Raw genomic sequence first — 15,839 nt, 5'->3', positions numbered from 1 at the left:
ACAAATCAGCTGCCTGGCCTGTAATCTCCAAGCTCCTTGTCCCTCCCTCCCCCCTCCAGCTGTGAGTATATCACTCTCTTGCTTGCCTTTCTCCAAAGCTTATTCTGCTTCTCTTTGTTCTATGCACAATGCTCTTGGAAGGGAGAATTGGATAGGCCAGCTGCAATTGTCTTTCCAAATATGAGACTGATAAGGACTTGGGAGGATGGAGGAAAATGGCAAACTCAATTAGAAGCAGATCTCATACTGAGAAGATGGGACAAAGGCTCACGGTACAAAGAGAATGGAGAGCAATTAGAGAAGAAGTTGGGGAGTTTTGTTCAGTGGTAGCAGCCGGGGGAGGAGGGATGAAACTGAGATTCAGTATATAGATCAGGGAATAGTATAGGATGTTGTAACAGTGAAAGATTTTAGAGTTCATTTCATCAACCCTCTCTTTTTATAGAAGTAGTTATTGATTTTCAGAGAGGGGAAGTGATCTGCTTAAAATCACACAGTGAGTCAGTGAAGCTATGGGCTTCATCTCAGGTCTTCTAAGTCTTTTTGTTGTTGAGAAAATTAAGGCCAGAGAAAGAGGAGAAGTGAGTTGCTGAAAATCATATAGTTGGTATTTGAATGTAGGTTTTTTGACATCTAATTGAGCACTCTTCTTTCCATACCCCTCCACTTCTTCCTCGTACATATAGATTGTTTCCACTACAAGGAAGCTCTGAAGATAACCAGTTCTAACTTTCTCCTGAACTAGAGCTGTATTTCCAATGGCTCGTTGGACAGCTCCGCTTAAACATCTTGTAGGTATCTTGAACTCAACAACCTGAAACAAAACTCATTATTTTTGGCTCCCTCCAAACCATTCCCCCCCTCTCCCCCAAACCTCTCTATCTCTGTTGATGGCACTACCATTTTGCTAATCATACTGATTGGAAATCCTGATGTTATATCTGTAAATTGAGAGAGTGACTTCTAAAATCTAGATCTTCAAGCCTATGAGCCTATTAAATGTGTCATCCTTTTGGTCACATGGTGTTGATATCCAGGTATTATCCTTGATTCCTCATTCCTCTTCATCCAATACTTCTACTTGGTTGCCAAATCTTGGCATAACAAATCAATATTGAATTTGGCTTCTTCTTTCCATTTTCCCAGGTGCAGGTCCCTATTTCCTCTCCTCCCCAATAGCCTCTTTTCTGTTTTCCTTCTCTCTGATCCAATTCATTCTTCACATAGACACCAGTTCTTAATCCTCAAGTCTGACCATGTCATCTGATTACTCCAGGGAGTATCTATTACTTCTAAGATATAATTGAAACTCCTTTCTGTCTGGCTTGTAACTCCCTTCATAATATAGCCCATTTTCCCCTTCCCAGTCTTCTTATATATTGTTATACAGTTATTTCAGGTATGTCCTCCTCTTCATGATCCTTTTTTGGGCTTTCCTGGCAAAGTTACTGGAGATTTGCCATTTTTCAATCCAACTCATTTTACAGATGAGGAAACTGAGGCAGACAGTATTAAATAACTTATCCAGGGTCACACAGCTAAAGGTCTCCTTTGAACTCAGGTCTTCCTGACTCCGGATCCCTTGCTTTATCCACTGTGTCACCCAGCTACCCTTTTCTGTAGTACTCTTCCTTTAAGCTTACATTCCAATAAAACTGCCCAACTTGCTGTTCTTTTGGAGTTATCCAGTAGCTGTTCTCCATACCTAGAATGCTCTCCCTCCACATATCTGCTTCTTGTAATCCCTGGCTTCCTTCCTTCAAGATTCAGTTCAAATTCTGCTCTCCACATTCAGACTTTCCTTACCCCTATAATTACTGCCCTTCTTTCAAAACTATCTTGGATTGATATTGTAAGCATTCTAAATATATCTAAATATGTATATGTTGTTTCCTCTATTAAAATGTAAGTTGCTTTATGTGGGTCTTTGTATTCCAGTGCCTAGCCTAGTTCCTACTATAGATTTAATAAGTACTTGTTGATTGAATAAGGTTTGGACAATATTTCCTTTCAGCAATTCTGTAAAGAAACTAGACCCAGTTTTTTAAACCTCATTTTATAACTGAGTTGGTATGGAGCCAGAGGACTTAGTTTCAAATCATGAATTTTCTAGCTCTATCTCTGACAATGCACAAATACCTTAATTTCTCCGCCACAGTGTTCTCATCTGTAAAATGAAGCAATAAGATAACACGATCCCCAAAGTCCCTTCTAGCTCTAAAAATCTGTTGTTTTAAGATGAGGAAACAGAGTCTTCAAGTAATCGTACACATCAGAGCTGAGATTCATGCCCAGTTCTCTTCTCCTTCCAAGTCTTTTGTGCTTTCTGTTGCATCACATTGTTTTTATCAAATGACCAGAATTGTCCCAAAGGGAAATGGACTGCCTTAAGAACTTGACCCCAATGTCAAGTAATAGCTAGATGACCTCTTGTCAAGGAGAACATTTGGTCAGGTGCTGGAATTGATGTTCTCTGATGGGCAGGGTCTGTCTCTTATCTAACCTATCTCAAAACTCTCTCAGCACCGTGCACCCTGCTCTACTTATAGAAAGGTTTAATGAACATCTGCTGTCCTTTCTAACTCAGAGCTTCATTGGCCTCTTTTTAAAAAATCCAGTTTGTAGTGAAGTCATCACTGCTGCATTAGCCCTCTCTCCTTCCTCTTTTCCCCATCCTATCTCTCCCACATCTTTTATCCTTTTTCTGTTTTTTCTTCCCTCCTATTATTCTCCATCATATTCTGACATTCTTTATCTTCCCCCCCTTTTTCCTTCTCCTTTTCTTCTTTATTCTTCTTCTCATCCCTCCTACATCCTTTATCCTTTCTTTTTCTCCTTTCTTTCCTTCCCATGTCCTCTATTTTCTCCATCCTTTTCTTTTTTTTCTTCCTTCCTTCCTTCCTTCTTTCTTTCTTTCTTTCTTTCTTTCTTTCTTTCTTCCTTCTTTCCTTCCTTCCTTCCTTCCTTCCTTCCTTCCTTCCTTCCTTCCTTCCTTCCTTCCTTCCTTCCTTCCTTCCTTCCTTCCTTTTTTTCTTCCTTCCTCCCTCTCTCCCTCTTTCTTTCTTTCTTTTTTTTCTTTCTCTTTCCTTCTTTCTTTCTTCCTCTCATCCTTCCTCCTTCCCTCTCTCCCTTTCTTCCTTCCTTTTTCTCTTCCTTCCTCCCTCTCTCCCTCTTTTCCTTCTCCCCTCTCTCTTTCTTTCTCTCTTTTTCTTTCTTTCCTTCTTCTTTTCTCTTTCCTTCCCACCTATTCTTCATCCCACTTATTTTACATCCTTCATCTTCTCCCTCTAATTCATTTCTTATTTTTCTCTACTTCTTTCCTTCCCCTCTCTTCCCACTGCCCCCCAGATCACTTGTGCCAGGATGCTAGACAGTTGTAGAGGTTTTGATGCTCCTAAAGGAAGCATGAGGGGGAGTTGAGGGACAGAAAAGGCCTTGCTTGGAGTGGAAGCTAACAAGCTAGAGAGGAGTGCTCAGGATCTAGAAAGTCTGAAAGCTTTATTGTATTTAGATCAACTGAAGGAACGGAGATATTTAGCCTGGAGAAGAGAAGCCCTGGGAGATGGGAACCAGACATGAAAGCTTTCCTCTGATATCTGAATGGTAGTCACTTGGAAGAGTAATATTTCTGGGGATGGGACTGGGCTTATGATTTCATTGATAGAGTATCCCAATGAGGATAATTCCCTCTACTATAGCATGGGACAGCACTTATCTGCTTTTCTAAGAGATGAAGTAACTTGCCAATAGCCAATATGTACCAAAGACAGAATTTGAACTCAGGACTTCCTGTCTCTAAAGAAGACTCTGTATCCACTGCCACAAGCTACCTCTATATGTCACAAATTATATGCTTAAGAAATACTTGTAGAAGCGAAATGGATAGAAAGGAGGGAATGTCTAATAATTATATCCTTTCAACAATGGAATCATGAGATAATGAGTGTCCCATCATTCCAAGTGTTCAAGTGGAAATTGGATGAGTCCAGGTCAAGGATCCTCTATAAGATAGTCCTACATGGATTGGAGATCTATAAGCTTAGGATAAAGAATGCGGGGCCTGGAATGAAACAGGATCATAAATTTAGACCTTAGAGATCATTTGTGTCCTATCCCTTGAAAAAAATTACATGACTTGCCCCTGGTTACATAGTTAGCAAGTGCCAAAGACATGATTTGAACCCAGGGCTTCCTGAGCCCAAGGCCATTCATATGGCTTCTTTTCACCTTCACAATTTTGTTGAGTGTTAACCTTAGGGCTGAAGGTCATCCACAATTGTTTAGTCCACCTTTCCCAACCCCTGGACAGCTCCACTACCATTGCTGTGTGAATTCTAATCAAGCCATGATTGGGGTGGAGGGTCTTGTGTCAAGGAGAAAAAAAATTGAGGCAAGAATATCAGCACTACAGGAAACAAAGGAATCATATAATGTACCTTTATTTGTCTCTCTAGACTCTTGGAAACTTACATAACAATCGTGCTTTAATTATGACACCATTTATAGACAGTTAAAATGCATTTTCATTTATAAATATTTTACATTTGGTCCATAGAACAGGTCTTTTTTCCCTTCTAAATAATACTGTACTCTTTTAACAGGCTCTGTATATAGTTTTGAATATGTATATATTACATATATATTTTTATATAGAGATAAATTTTGCTTGGTGTTTCTGAGAATAAATTCCTTATTGCAAAAAGCATATATGATAATACAATATCTTTTTTTTCTTTCTGGGCAGATACTACAAAAAGTTACAGTTATTCACAGTTCACATAAGAGGGCTACAACACTAATTTTGTGCTATATATGAGATGTCTGGGCAGAAACCAGCTCAGGGACTTCTTGCCAAACATCTTCCTTACAAATGTTTACAGTCACACATGAAATACTCAGCATGGAGCTTAGAACAACATGGAATCCACTTAACATTCAACACGAGAGAAAAAAGGTGGAAGAGGGTTTTTTTTTTTTAATACTAATGGAGTTCAGAGACAGCATGGGAATGATGGCTGTGATAGCATGAGATTATACTACGGTGGGTTTCTTTTTCTTCATCTTAAACCCCAAAGATTTACAAGATGTTTTTGTTTCATAAGTTCAGCTATCAACACTGAAAATGCCTTATAATTGAGGCTATATTACAATTTGGAAATGATTTCAAAACTATTGAACAACATTTTGCGAGTGAGACTGGGGATGATGCGAGCAGAAATAGATGTGTATGTGTTGTGTGTATTTATATATTATATATGTATATATGTGTTTTCTACAATAATGTGCTTAACATTCTGAGAATAATACTTTATTGCAAGAATGGGTATATGTTGGTCACCTTCAGACAAAAACGACAAAAAAGATAAACCAAGTCACAGTTAGTTACCATATTTGTCACAGGTTTGCCCTATGTGGTTTGAGGGCTTGCTAAGGATTTATTTATGATGCACAGAAAGTTGGTCGCAAAACATGCTGCATCAAACAGTTCTCTCAGCTGTTTACAATCAGACACTGGAATCCTTCAATATTCAGATGTCTTACTTGGAGCTGCCAAAGGAGAGATGCTCTGTGAATGGAATATTAGTATTTTACTGAGAAACTGTCTTCATGCCAAGGCCATTGTCATCTTGTCACTGTTACTGACGCTGTCACCACAACTGCCACTAAGACATACTTCCTTAAAAGAAAAAAAAAACTCCCCCAAACAAAACAACCCAATCCCCCAAACCAAAAGGTTGTGTGCACATGTGTGTGTTAAATCTTCAAAGGGTAATGGGGTCCCTGGCGTAATATTGGTGACTTTGTCTGGCATTGGCGGGTAGGGGATGGAGGAAAGCCCTTTACTATGTAGAATTCAAGGAGGATGGTGAGATGCTGAGGTTTCAGACAGGGTGGTAGAGAAAAGGGAGAAATTAATTAGCAAACAGGTCAGAGCTGAGTCTTGGACAGGCCCTTTTAATTTGGCTAAATCTGCAGCTGTTTTGTACTTTGAGTTGGGCATCTTAGAACCAACATATGATGGCACCACCTCGGCTGACTTTCAGCATTGGGACATTTTGCCCCTGGAATGGTTGGGAAAAATTCTTTTTGTGCTTCCTATACCCACATGGGCAAGTAAGAGAGAAAACAGGCTGATGGTTAGAAAAGCCTGATTGGCAGTTTCCTTTTGGGGATGGAAAGTTTTGCAGCAAACAGCTCTGGGGAAGGATTAAGCCTGTGTTCTAAGAAATGGACCTTCCTGATCTGATTTGGGGCGGGTGGTTAACGTCACTCTGCTTAAGCTGCCTCCAAAGAGAAAAGAACGCAAGAAATAACCAAAAAGCAGAGCTGGTTACGGACACCTTAAGGGCAAGCTTTCCCTGGAAATCTTCAGCATACAAAATACTGTATTCACACGTACAAAACAGCTTTCAAATGGAATTGCACTCCTGCAAATTCAGAGATAACAGTCCTGGGTAAGAAATAGGTCATGAAAAGGATGAAAAAATCCATGGCACAGAACCTCAAAGCATTGGTTGTGCCACAAGGTGGGATAAAAATGCCCTATTTGTTAATTATAAATTCCACAATAATTCAATTTTTATTGAGAAAGGATTAAAAACATTAACAGTCTGTGGATTGCTGGAAAGCCGCTAATCGTTTCCACCCACTGGAGCCCACCAAATGGTCTGACAGTCCCCATGTCACTTCCCTTTGAGTGGTGATGGTCTTTTATTTTGCCACTAGAGGTAGGTTGATCGATAGTATCTTCAGACATCAATTTGTGGTCATGTTCAACCAGGTTGGATTGAGTGATAGTTTTCTCCAGCGTCCTCTTGGTCTTGGTGCCACGGGCAACCTGCTAGATGTAAGCTTCTTTGTTGGCTGAATTGCTTGTCTGGGGCTGCTCTGGCCCATTTTCTGGACGAACTATATCTTCACTGGGCTGGATCATGACCTGAAGGCGCTGTGGGAAGTGGGAGGTGGGAGGGGAAAGGAAGGCAATAAAGATACATGGGGGAGTTCTCCAGAAATCAGTGAGTGGACATGGGACTGAGCTGGGGCATTGTAAATGGTAAATCTCTAGCATTCATTATGCTAGAGATGTTTAAAACACTGTCCCTGAGCTATATATGACCCATCACACACCAGTGTTCAGCCAGAAACAGACGAAAATATAAGTGGGAAATATTTAATAAAATAAATGAAAATGCAATAAAACCTAGCTAATGCCACATTTAAAAACTAAATCAATATGTGGTTCATAGGGATCTGACCTCCTAAAGCAATTAAGGTCTGAAAGGCAAGATCATTGCCCTTGGGGGTCCTGAGACTTGGGTTTGAGTCACAGAAGTTGTGTGATCTTGGATCGGGTTCTCTAAACCTCAATTTCCTTATTTATGAAATGAGGATAAAATACTGGTACTACTTTGACAGTGGACTGAGTTCTGGATTTGAGTCAGGCAGGGCTCAAATTCTGCTTCTGATGCTTAGATCTTGTTTGAAACAGTAGCTTAGGCTTCATGAGCTTGATTTTTCTTCAGTAAAATTAGGTTAAATACCTCACAGTGTTCTTATGAGACAATAACACAAAGTTCTTTGGGAATCTGAATATTCACTTATAAAAATACCAATAGCAACAATTCCTAGCATTTATACAGCCCCTTTAGATTGAGACAGACTTTACAAGTTTTAGCTCATTTTAACTTTACAATAGCTTTGGGAGAGAGGTGTTAGTATTATTTCCATTTTGGAGATGAGAGACCTGAGGCAGATGGAGGTCAAGTGACTTGCATGGGATCACACAACTAGTAAATGTCTGAGGCTTCATTTGAGCTCATTTCTTCCTTATTCTAGGTCCAGTGTTCTGTTCATTTTTACTAATTACTGGCATCTACGTACATGCTACTGTCTATATCTATGTGCATACATGTCTTTGTATCTGCGTATGCCCACATAAATGAGAATATAAATGTCTAGTACATATAAAATACACACATGTGTCTCTATGTGTATATATACACATATGTAGACACAAGAATGGTAATATAGTTAGAACTTGTGGTTATATAGCTAATAGAGACTTTAAGATGGCCTCTATTCATGCTGCCATATTGCCACATAAATATTAGCAGTCCCTAATATAATACTCCAGCTCCCAAGGTTGTTGTGAAGAAATCTTTGTGAATCTTAAAAATCCTATAATAACTCATTTATTTATTTCATCAATTTTGTTGTATCATATTGTTTTAGGTGTGCTAGTAAACTCTTAGGGGAAAGGGCTATGTGTCATAATTCTCTTGTATTTCCATGACACGTAATAGTTGCCCAGAAAACATCTGATAATTCTTGGGTAAAGTTGGGGAGGAGTTCTTGGTTGAACTTTGGTCCAAGGAGAATGTGGCTTAAGGAGATAGACTTGGCTGTGCTCCCGGGGACTGTGTTCTTACCTGCTTTAGGGAGCCCTTTAAGGTCAGAAACATGTAAGCCATATAGCCAGGGATAAGGACCATGGAAGACAAAGCCATGAACCAGCCTACTCCCTGCCCCCATTTGGGGAACACATAGTTGCCCATGGTGAGTGGAGTCATCTGCACTGCGCTGAAAATGAAGACACCCTGGGAAACAAACAGATAGAGTAAGACAAGCAGTTGGCCAGCTATTGGGGCCTCCCAGATGTATTCCTTCAACTCCTTTGCAGAAAAAGCCTCTTGCCAGTTCCTAAAAGCATCTTGATCATTCTTAGGTTTTCCCCCCATCCCAAACATGATACCAGAGCTACCACTTATGATGACCAGTCATTCTAAGAGCTTCAGGGAAAGATGACCTGATCATCAGAGACTGGGGCAGCTTTCCACTATGTTCTTGGACCATTTTGTGGGGCACTCAATTATAAGATTTTGAGTAGCTCTCAAGTCCCACGGGGTGGAAGGAAGGTAGGACTTTGCAAATCATAAGGATCCAAATCCAGTTAAATGTTTTTCTTGCCAAAGAAGAAATAGATAAAGAGGGAAGACAAGCTTATACAAACAAGCCATTGATTCCTGGAGTTGATACTGATCTCTCCTGATGGCCTAGGCACCCATCCCTTTCTGCTCCAGAAGAACATTTTCTTATACCAAGTGTACCCGGAGTCAGGGATCAGCCTTACCGCCACAATGATTGGAGTAAAGAAGGACCAGCAGAGTTTCCACCAGATGCAGGGCCGGGAGCCAACCATCTCCTGGATATTGTCATAAAATCGATTGACCCCTGAGAAAAGTAAAAAAAAATAGTTGAAGATGGAGATTTTGGTAGGGATCCTGTCCTGTTCTCAGAGATTTAGGTCTGTGGACCCTATGACAAGTCGGGGAAAAAGAGGGAATTAAGAGCCAAAAGAGGTAATAAATTCACAAAGCTAATTGATGGCAGAGCTGAAATAGAAAGTTTCCGGGACACTTAGCTTAATGTCCCTTTTATTATACTATATTGTCTCCCATCCTCAAGCTGAATTAAAAGTGTGGCTAAACTGCAAGGAAGGAGGGGTTCTATTTTCCCACAGAGGCTGTGTAGAACCGATTGGGTAGAACTTCCTTGGACTTAAATCACTACCTTTTTATCTTCAGAGATGGGGGAGGGGAAAGAGGAGGGGCTAGGGGAGAAGAGGAGGGAGCACTTACCATAGCACCAGGAGATAGAAACACATTCAAAGAATACCAGGAAGAGGAGGCTCATCCCGCTGGCTGAGTAGTAATCAAAAAGCTTAAACACATAAATCCCACCCTGTAAAAGCAGGAGAGATTTCCTTAGAACTCCAGAAAATTAATAGGAGTAGATAAAGACTAGGATAAAAGCAAGAGATTTGAAAGTTAACTGCAAAGCAGAAGGTGAAATGAGGACAGACCATGGGCTAGAAAGATTGAGGATTTTGAATTACTATTTCACAGGGATAGTGTAAGAACATATATCATAGAATTTAAAGGACTCTTTCTGTGTGTATGTGTATTTTGTGTGTGTATGAATGTGTGTGTTTGTATGTGTGTGTATGTTTTTTATTTGAATTTAGAAAAAAAAAAGATTAAGTGACTCAATAGATCAGCTGGTATTCAGAGCCTTCCATCTTCCAGCCAGAGGTGGGAAAATGGATTCCATGACTGTCTGGGGTCCCAGATGTCATTTAACTAACAAAAGATAATGTATTTTGTGTGGGGATGGTTAAGGATGGCTTTAAATTTTTTTTTTAATTTTATGGATTTCATTGGTGTAAAGAGTAACGTAGTAGGAAAATCCCCTCCGTGATGCACATCATTAACTCCTCTGTAATTTAAGGTCTTAGAGAGTCCTAGGGGGCACTGAGAAGAAGTACCTTCCCAAGAGCACACAGAAGGGATGTGTCAGAATTGAGAACTGAACTTAGGTCTTCTTGATGGTAAAACCATTGCTCAATTCCTTATGCCGTGCTATCCCTCAAAGAATGGTTTTAGTAAGCTACTTCTGTTCAAAGACTTTCAAATGTGGCCCAAACTAGATTAAAATATGCTTGGACAATATTTAGTAAAATACAGATTATGTTGATATGTGGTTTTCTAAGTCAATATGTGGTTCATGAGGATGCTTATGCATAGTTTAGTGATTCTCATTTTTTTTTTGCCCTTGATGTAACTGATTTAATAGTTAACTTTTACTTTGAGTTAACTAGATTCATAAAATTAAAAAAATTTAAAGTCATCCTTAACCATTCCCACACAAAATACATTATCTTTTGTTAGTTAAATGACATCTGGGACCCCAGATAAAATAATAGAGGAGATGAATCCTCTCCCTCAGGGACCTCAATGAATTCCCACATCTTTCCTTAAATATATTTATCCTAGGAAATGAAGATGCCTGGAATCAATAGCATCATTCACTTAAAATAGAACAAAATCCTGCTCCTCCATGAAGTCTTCTTGGAGAATTTTAGCCCATAGAGGTCACTCCCTTCTCCATAATCTCATAATATTCACTCACTCATGATTTCCATGGCATGAGCCCAGGACCATTCTTGAATTTTAACTTGTAGAACCTTTTACAGTGTTCACAGGGGGCAGAGAGACATGGGAATTTGTTTTTCATCTTTTTGGGCAGCTCATTTCCCTTCCTTAAATCTCTCAATGGTGACCCAAATTCCCAAGTCTTTCTGTTCCCTGTGCATTTGGTCAAAGACTAGCTATGTGTGGACTGTGACTGAACTCTATTATGATTTGTTAATGAGGGGCAGACTGGTATAATGGAGAGAGAGCTGTCCTTGGTACCAGAAAAACCTGGACAGACGTCTTACTTTTAACGTACACAGCCTGTGTGACCCTGGGCATCTCCTCCCAGTTCCTTACTTCCCTATTTACTGCTTTGGGCAGTGACCCATAAATACTAACAGCCGAAGAGGTGCAGATCTGCACTGATGAAGGGAGTTTCTCTAGTCAGGGAATCCTTATTATTCATTTATGGTTCCTCTCTTCAAATAGACTAAATAATAAGCACTGTGAGGGCAAGGACTGTGTCTTCTTTCTCCATATCTTCTCAAAGCACCTAACGCTGAGCTAAGCAGACTGGGCAATCAGTAAAAACATTCTGAATAAGAATTAAGAGAGAAATGGAGAAACATCGCTCAATAAATGCCAAGGGTCTTGGTCTCTGCTACAAAGACATAGTGATCTCTTCTGACTTTTTTCCCTGGCTCTCTTAGGCAGTTAGGTGTCACAATGTATAGAATGTTCAATCTGGAATCAGAAAGACCTGAGTTGTAAGCCAGCCTCAGGCACTTACTACCTGTGACTTTGGACAATCACTTAGCCGCTATCTGCCTCAGTTTGCTCATCTGTAAAATAGTGATAATAACAGTACTATTAATAATGGTACATTTGCCTGCCAGGGCTATTGTGGGGATCAAATGTGATAATATATTGAAATGCTTTGCAAATCTTAAGACACTATGTCAATGAAAACTGTTGTTACTAAACTCATGAGTCTCTAGTGAGAGGTCCTGGAGACAAGGAGGGATTTCGAGGAGGATAGTAGAGATGCAAGTGGCACAGGAGAGAAGAAAGTAAAACTCACCTGAGTGATATTGGAAAGGCCAATCAGATAGGAGACAATGCACACAATGGCAATGAAGAGCTCCCTTCGGCTACGGAGTAATCTTGGGAACTCATCGACCAGGGCAGTGATGAATCCTTCCACAGTACAGAACTTTCAGAAAAATAATACAGAGGAGGTGAATCCTCTCCTTCAGGGACCTCAATGAATTCCCACATCTCTCCTTAAAATTAGCTCCTATCCCATTCAAACTAATTGGCCTGAGAAGTAAATGGCCTTGAAAATTCTGGAGTCCTAGATTTAGGAGAAGACCTGCCATCTCCATACATTCTCTCGAAGTCTCTACTTCTGTCCTTAGGCTCCTCCCAGAATTCTTTTGGGTTAGGCTTGGCACAATAATACCAAATCACAGAGAAGTCTATAGGAATAAAGATTTTGTTTTTGGCCAAAGCTTCCTTTTGTGTTATATTTAAACAACATTTAATTTTTTCCCTGATCACATGCTAAACAATTTGAAACATTTTTTTAAATTTTGTGTTCCAAATTCTATTCCTTCCCTTCCGTGCTCCCTGAGATTGTAATCAATCTGACAGTATAATCATGTAAAACATTTCTGTAATTGTAAGGGTCCAGAGATTAATCTTGCACAGTGCGATCAGGAAGTAAAAAGGCTTTTGATGTCTGAAGCTTGACATAGTGTCCAGCAGAGAAGTGATCTCTGCAAGCAGTATAGACCGCCTTATGAGTGGAAGTTCTGGCTGCATTGAGAACATGTCATCAATGGGAGACATCTCCTTCTCTTATTGGCTGTGCATGTGACCACATAGACCTGATACAAGGCGTGGGGACTAGGAAGTAGGGCAATACAGGGTGATCGAGTTAAAGAAAGACCCGAGCTTGTGAGCCACTGCATCTGGGCACTCTGTTGGACATGCAAACCACTGTTCAGAGAGGCAGTGGCCAGAAATCTCTGAGGACCTATGATTGGGTAATATTTCTAAAGGCCTGGGACTAGGCATGACTGGCAATCAGTAACCTCTGGGTGGGAGGTTACATGTAATAGTAGTTTTGTATAAGAATACAAGAAAGAAAGAAACAACAGAAGGAAGGAAGGAAGGGAAAAAAAGAAAATGCCTCAGTTTGCTCATTTGTAAAATGGTGTACTGATAATAATATCTACCTTCCAGGATTATTGAAAGGATCAAATAAAATAATAGATGGAAATGCTTTGCAGGTCTTAAAGCACTATATAAATGAAAACTAAACTCAAGACTCCCTAATGAGAAATCCTGGGGACAAACAGGGAGAAAAGGATGGTGGGGAATCCTCACCTGACTGTCAATGCCCAGCATGAGCAGCATGGAGAAGAAGAGGATGGCCCACAGTGGGGAGATGGGCAGCTGGGTTACTGCTTCTGGGTACGCCAAGAATGCCAGTCCCGGACCTGAAAAAGAGTCAGTCCAATTCAATTTAACTTGCATTATTGAGTTCTTAACTTCCCTTGTATATGTATGCCCTCTTCTCTCATCTTTGAAGAAGTTCACCATCATGGTGAAGAAAGTCTTTATCATCTCAAGCCTCAATGCAATAGACTTCTGGTGGGTCTCTGAAGTTTTTTCTCACTCAACTCCCTTTTCCATACAGCAGTCAAATTTATTTTCCAAAAGCGTGATTATGATTATGCTATTATCTTTTTTTATTCAATAAACTCCATTGGTTCCTTATCATTTTCAGGATTTTCAGGATTAAATAGAAAATCCTCTGGTGTTCAGTGGAATGGGGAAGTATTCTGAATGGCAACTAGGACAACAATTCTCACTTTGCTCCCCATTCTTTCCCCTCTCAATATAAAATTGTACAGAGCATCAATTGGGCTTGGTGGTACTTTTGGTGGATTGCAAAGAAGAGTTTTCTGGTGACAGTGAGCATGGTTCTTTGGGGGACCAGTCCTAGCCCCAGACTAGCTCTAAGTCATGGCCTCTCCAAGGTTGTACACCACAAAAAGGCAAAATAACAATCTCTTAGGGCTTTATTAATAAGTAGGCTTCTAATTTTAGACTTCTTGGCTAAGGGCAGAATAGCTAATAGATTTATGCTCAGGCCTCCGAGAACTGAGAGACTGTCAACTGTGAATCTCAAAATACAGAAAATTAATTATCTTCTCTTTGGTTCCTTCTCTCTTCTCTGATCTCCTACAGTACCTATTGTCTGTATCACTAACCCCATACTGACCTGTGGAGTAGTTATTTGCATTTATTGCCCTAATTAGCTTGCTGGTCTATGTCCTTTTATAATTCACTTGTATACAGTGCTTTCTTCATAGAAATTCTACATGGTAAGTAGGACAAATAGGATTAACATATATTTCAGATAGACAAACTGAGATTTAGAAAGAGGAAATGATTTGTGAAAATAAGCACTACTTCTGGAGTCAGAGGATTTGTATTCAAATCCTGTTCTCGGTGCTTGCAACCTGTGTGAACTTGGACAAATCACTTATAATCTGACTTTTCTTAGCATCTTCTCTTTTACAAAACCTGGCACAATTCTTTGCATGTGATAGGGAGTCATTAAGTGTTTATTAATAGAATTTTACCCACTCATGCTCAAACTCCTTGGGGAGGGGAATATAGAGAACAGAGAGAAAGGAGATAGAGGGAGTCAATCCAGAAATATGGTAACCTGAATTCTATATTGGCTATTATCTCTCTGTGCCATCTTGCCTGAGTCTTTTCACATTTACAGCCCTCAACTATAAACTAATGGAGATGGACTAGATTAAAGGTTATTAATCTGTGGTCCATGGATGGACTTCAAAGAATCCATATAATTGAATGGGGGAAAATTACATCTTTATTTTCACTAAACTCTTCCTAAATTTTAACATTTCCTTCTGTTATCAAAATATTTTATGAGGAGAGATCCATGGGCTTTAACCTAGATGGTTAAAGAATGTCCATAACATTAAAAAGAATCCTGAAATTAGATAATTTCTAAGGTTCCTTTCACTTCTTGCCAGCCTCATGGTTACTCCTTGCTACTCAGGGACCCAGAAGTCATACATGCATTAGAGTGCAAATTTGAGGGCAGGGGCTCATACTTTTCTGTACTCTACTAATTCTCAGACCATTGTAGACATTAGTCAAAGGTTGTGTTAGCTGATTAAGTGATTGACTCAATGGCTCCATTTCTCTCTAGACCAGACGTCAGTCGTGGGCTGGATGTGATGGGGCCCCTACCAGAGGAAGTCAACATGGTACAGGAGGAAGAGCATTGACTCCAGATTCAAACTTCCCATGATCTACCATTTTTAGTTTTAAAAATTGATATTCTAGCATTCCATGTTCCAAGATACTTCTTAGATCTAATATTATGAGTTCTTAAGACTCCTTCCAGTTCTGACATTGGATGTTCTAGAATTCCTTTCTGTTTCAACTTTCTATGTTCTAGGACATTTTTTACTTCGATCTCCTATGTGTTGGCTTCTATACCTTAGAAATAAATAGAAAACTGGTTACAAAGCAACATAATAAAAACATCAGTAAAAGAGTAAGAAAAAGTGAAACAAATCATGACCTTACATCCTCTACTTAGGTTTTGTGACTTTCTAGGGACAGAAGAAAATATTAAGGATATGGGGAACTAAGAAGAAGAAACAGTTATCGAATGACAGAGTAGTATCAATGACAAATATGAGGAGTCTTCCTTAAGTCCCTCAAATGGATATATAATCCTTTCTATGATTTCACAAAATTTTATATTATTTTTATGCATGAAAAACTGTATGCTAATTATTTACATTCATG

The 15,839-nt window shown here is 39.6% G+C and overlaps 1 protein-coding gene across 2 annotated transcripts in view; it reads right to left on the bottom strand.

Annotated features, from left to right (window-relative positions):
- Positions 1-4,423: 4,423 nt before the first annotated feature.
- SLC6A1 (solute carrier family 6 member 1) overlaps positions 4,424-15,839 on the bottom strand; it is a 59,342-nt gene continuing 47,926 nt past the window's right edge. For both annotated transcript variants that reach the window (XM_051982332.1, XM_051982343.1), the window contains exons 11-16: positions 13,365-13,477; positions 12,055-12,186; positions 9,639-9,741; positions 9,131-9,231; positions 8,430-8,597; positions 4,424-6,946 (exon numbers count right to left, since the gene is read on the bottom strand). In XM_051982332.1, coding sequence (XP_051838292.1) covers positions 6,842-6,946; positions 8,430-8,597; positions 9,131-9,231; positions 9,639-9,741; positions 12,055-12,186; positions 13,365-13,477 — 722 coding nt within the window. In that variant the 3' untranslated portion in view covers positions 4,424-6,841. The remainder of the gene's footprint in view (positions 6,947-8,429; positions 8,598-9,130; positions 9,232-9,638; positions 9,742-12,054; positions 12,187-13,364; positions 13,478-15,839) is intronic.

This window comes from Antechinus flavipes, chromosome 1 (assembly GCF_016432865.1).
Source record: "Antechinus flavipes isolate AdamAnt ecotype Samford, QLD, Australia chromosome 1, AdamAnt_v2, whole genome shotgun sequence".
Taxonomy (NCBI): domain Eukaryota; kingdom Metazoa; phylum Chordata; class Mammalia; order Dasyuromorphia; family Dasyuridae; genus Antechinus; species Antechinus flavipes.
This window is presented reverse-complemented; position numbering and strand designations above follow the sequence as displayed.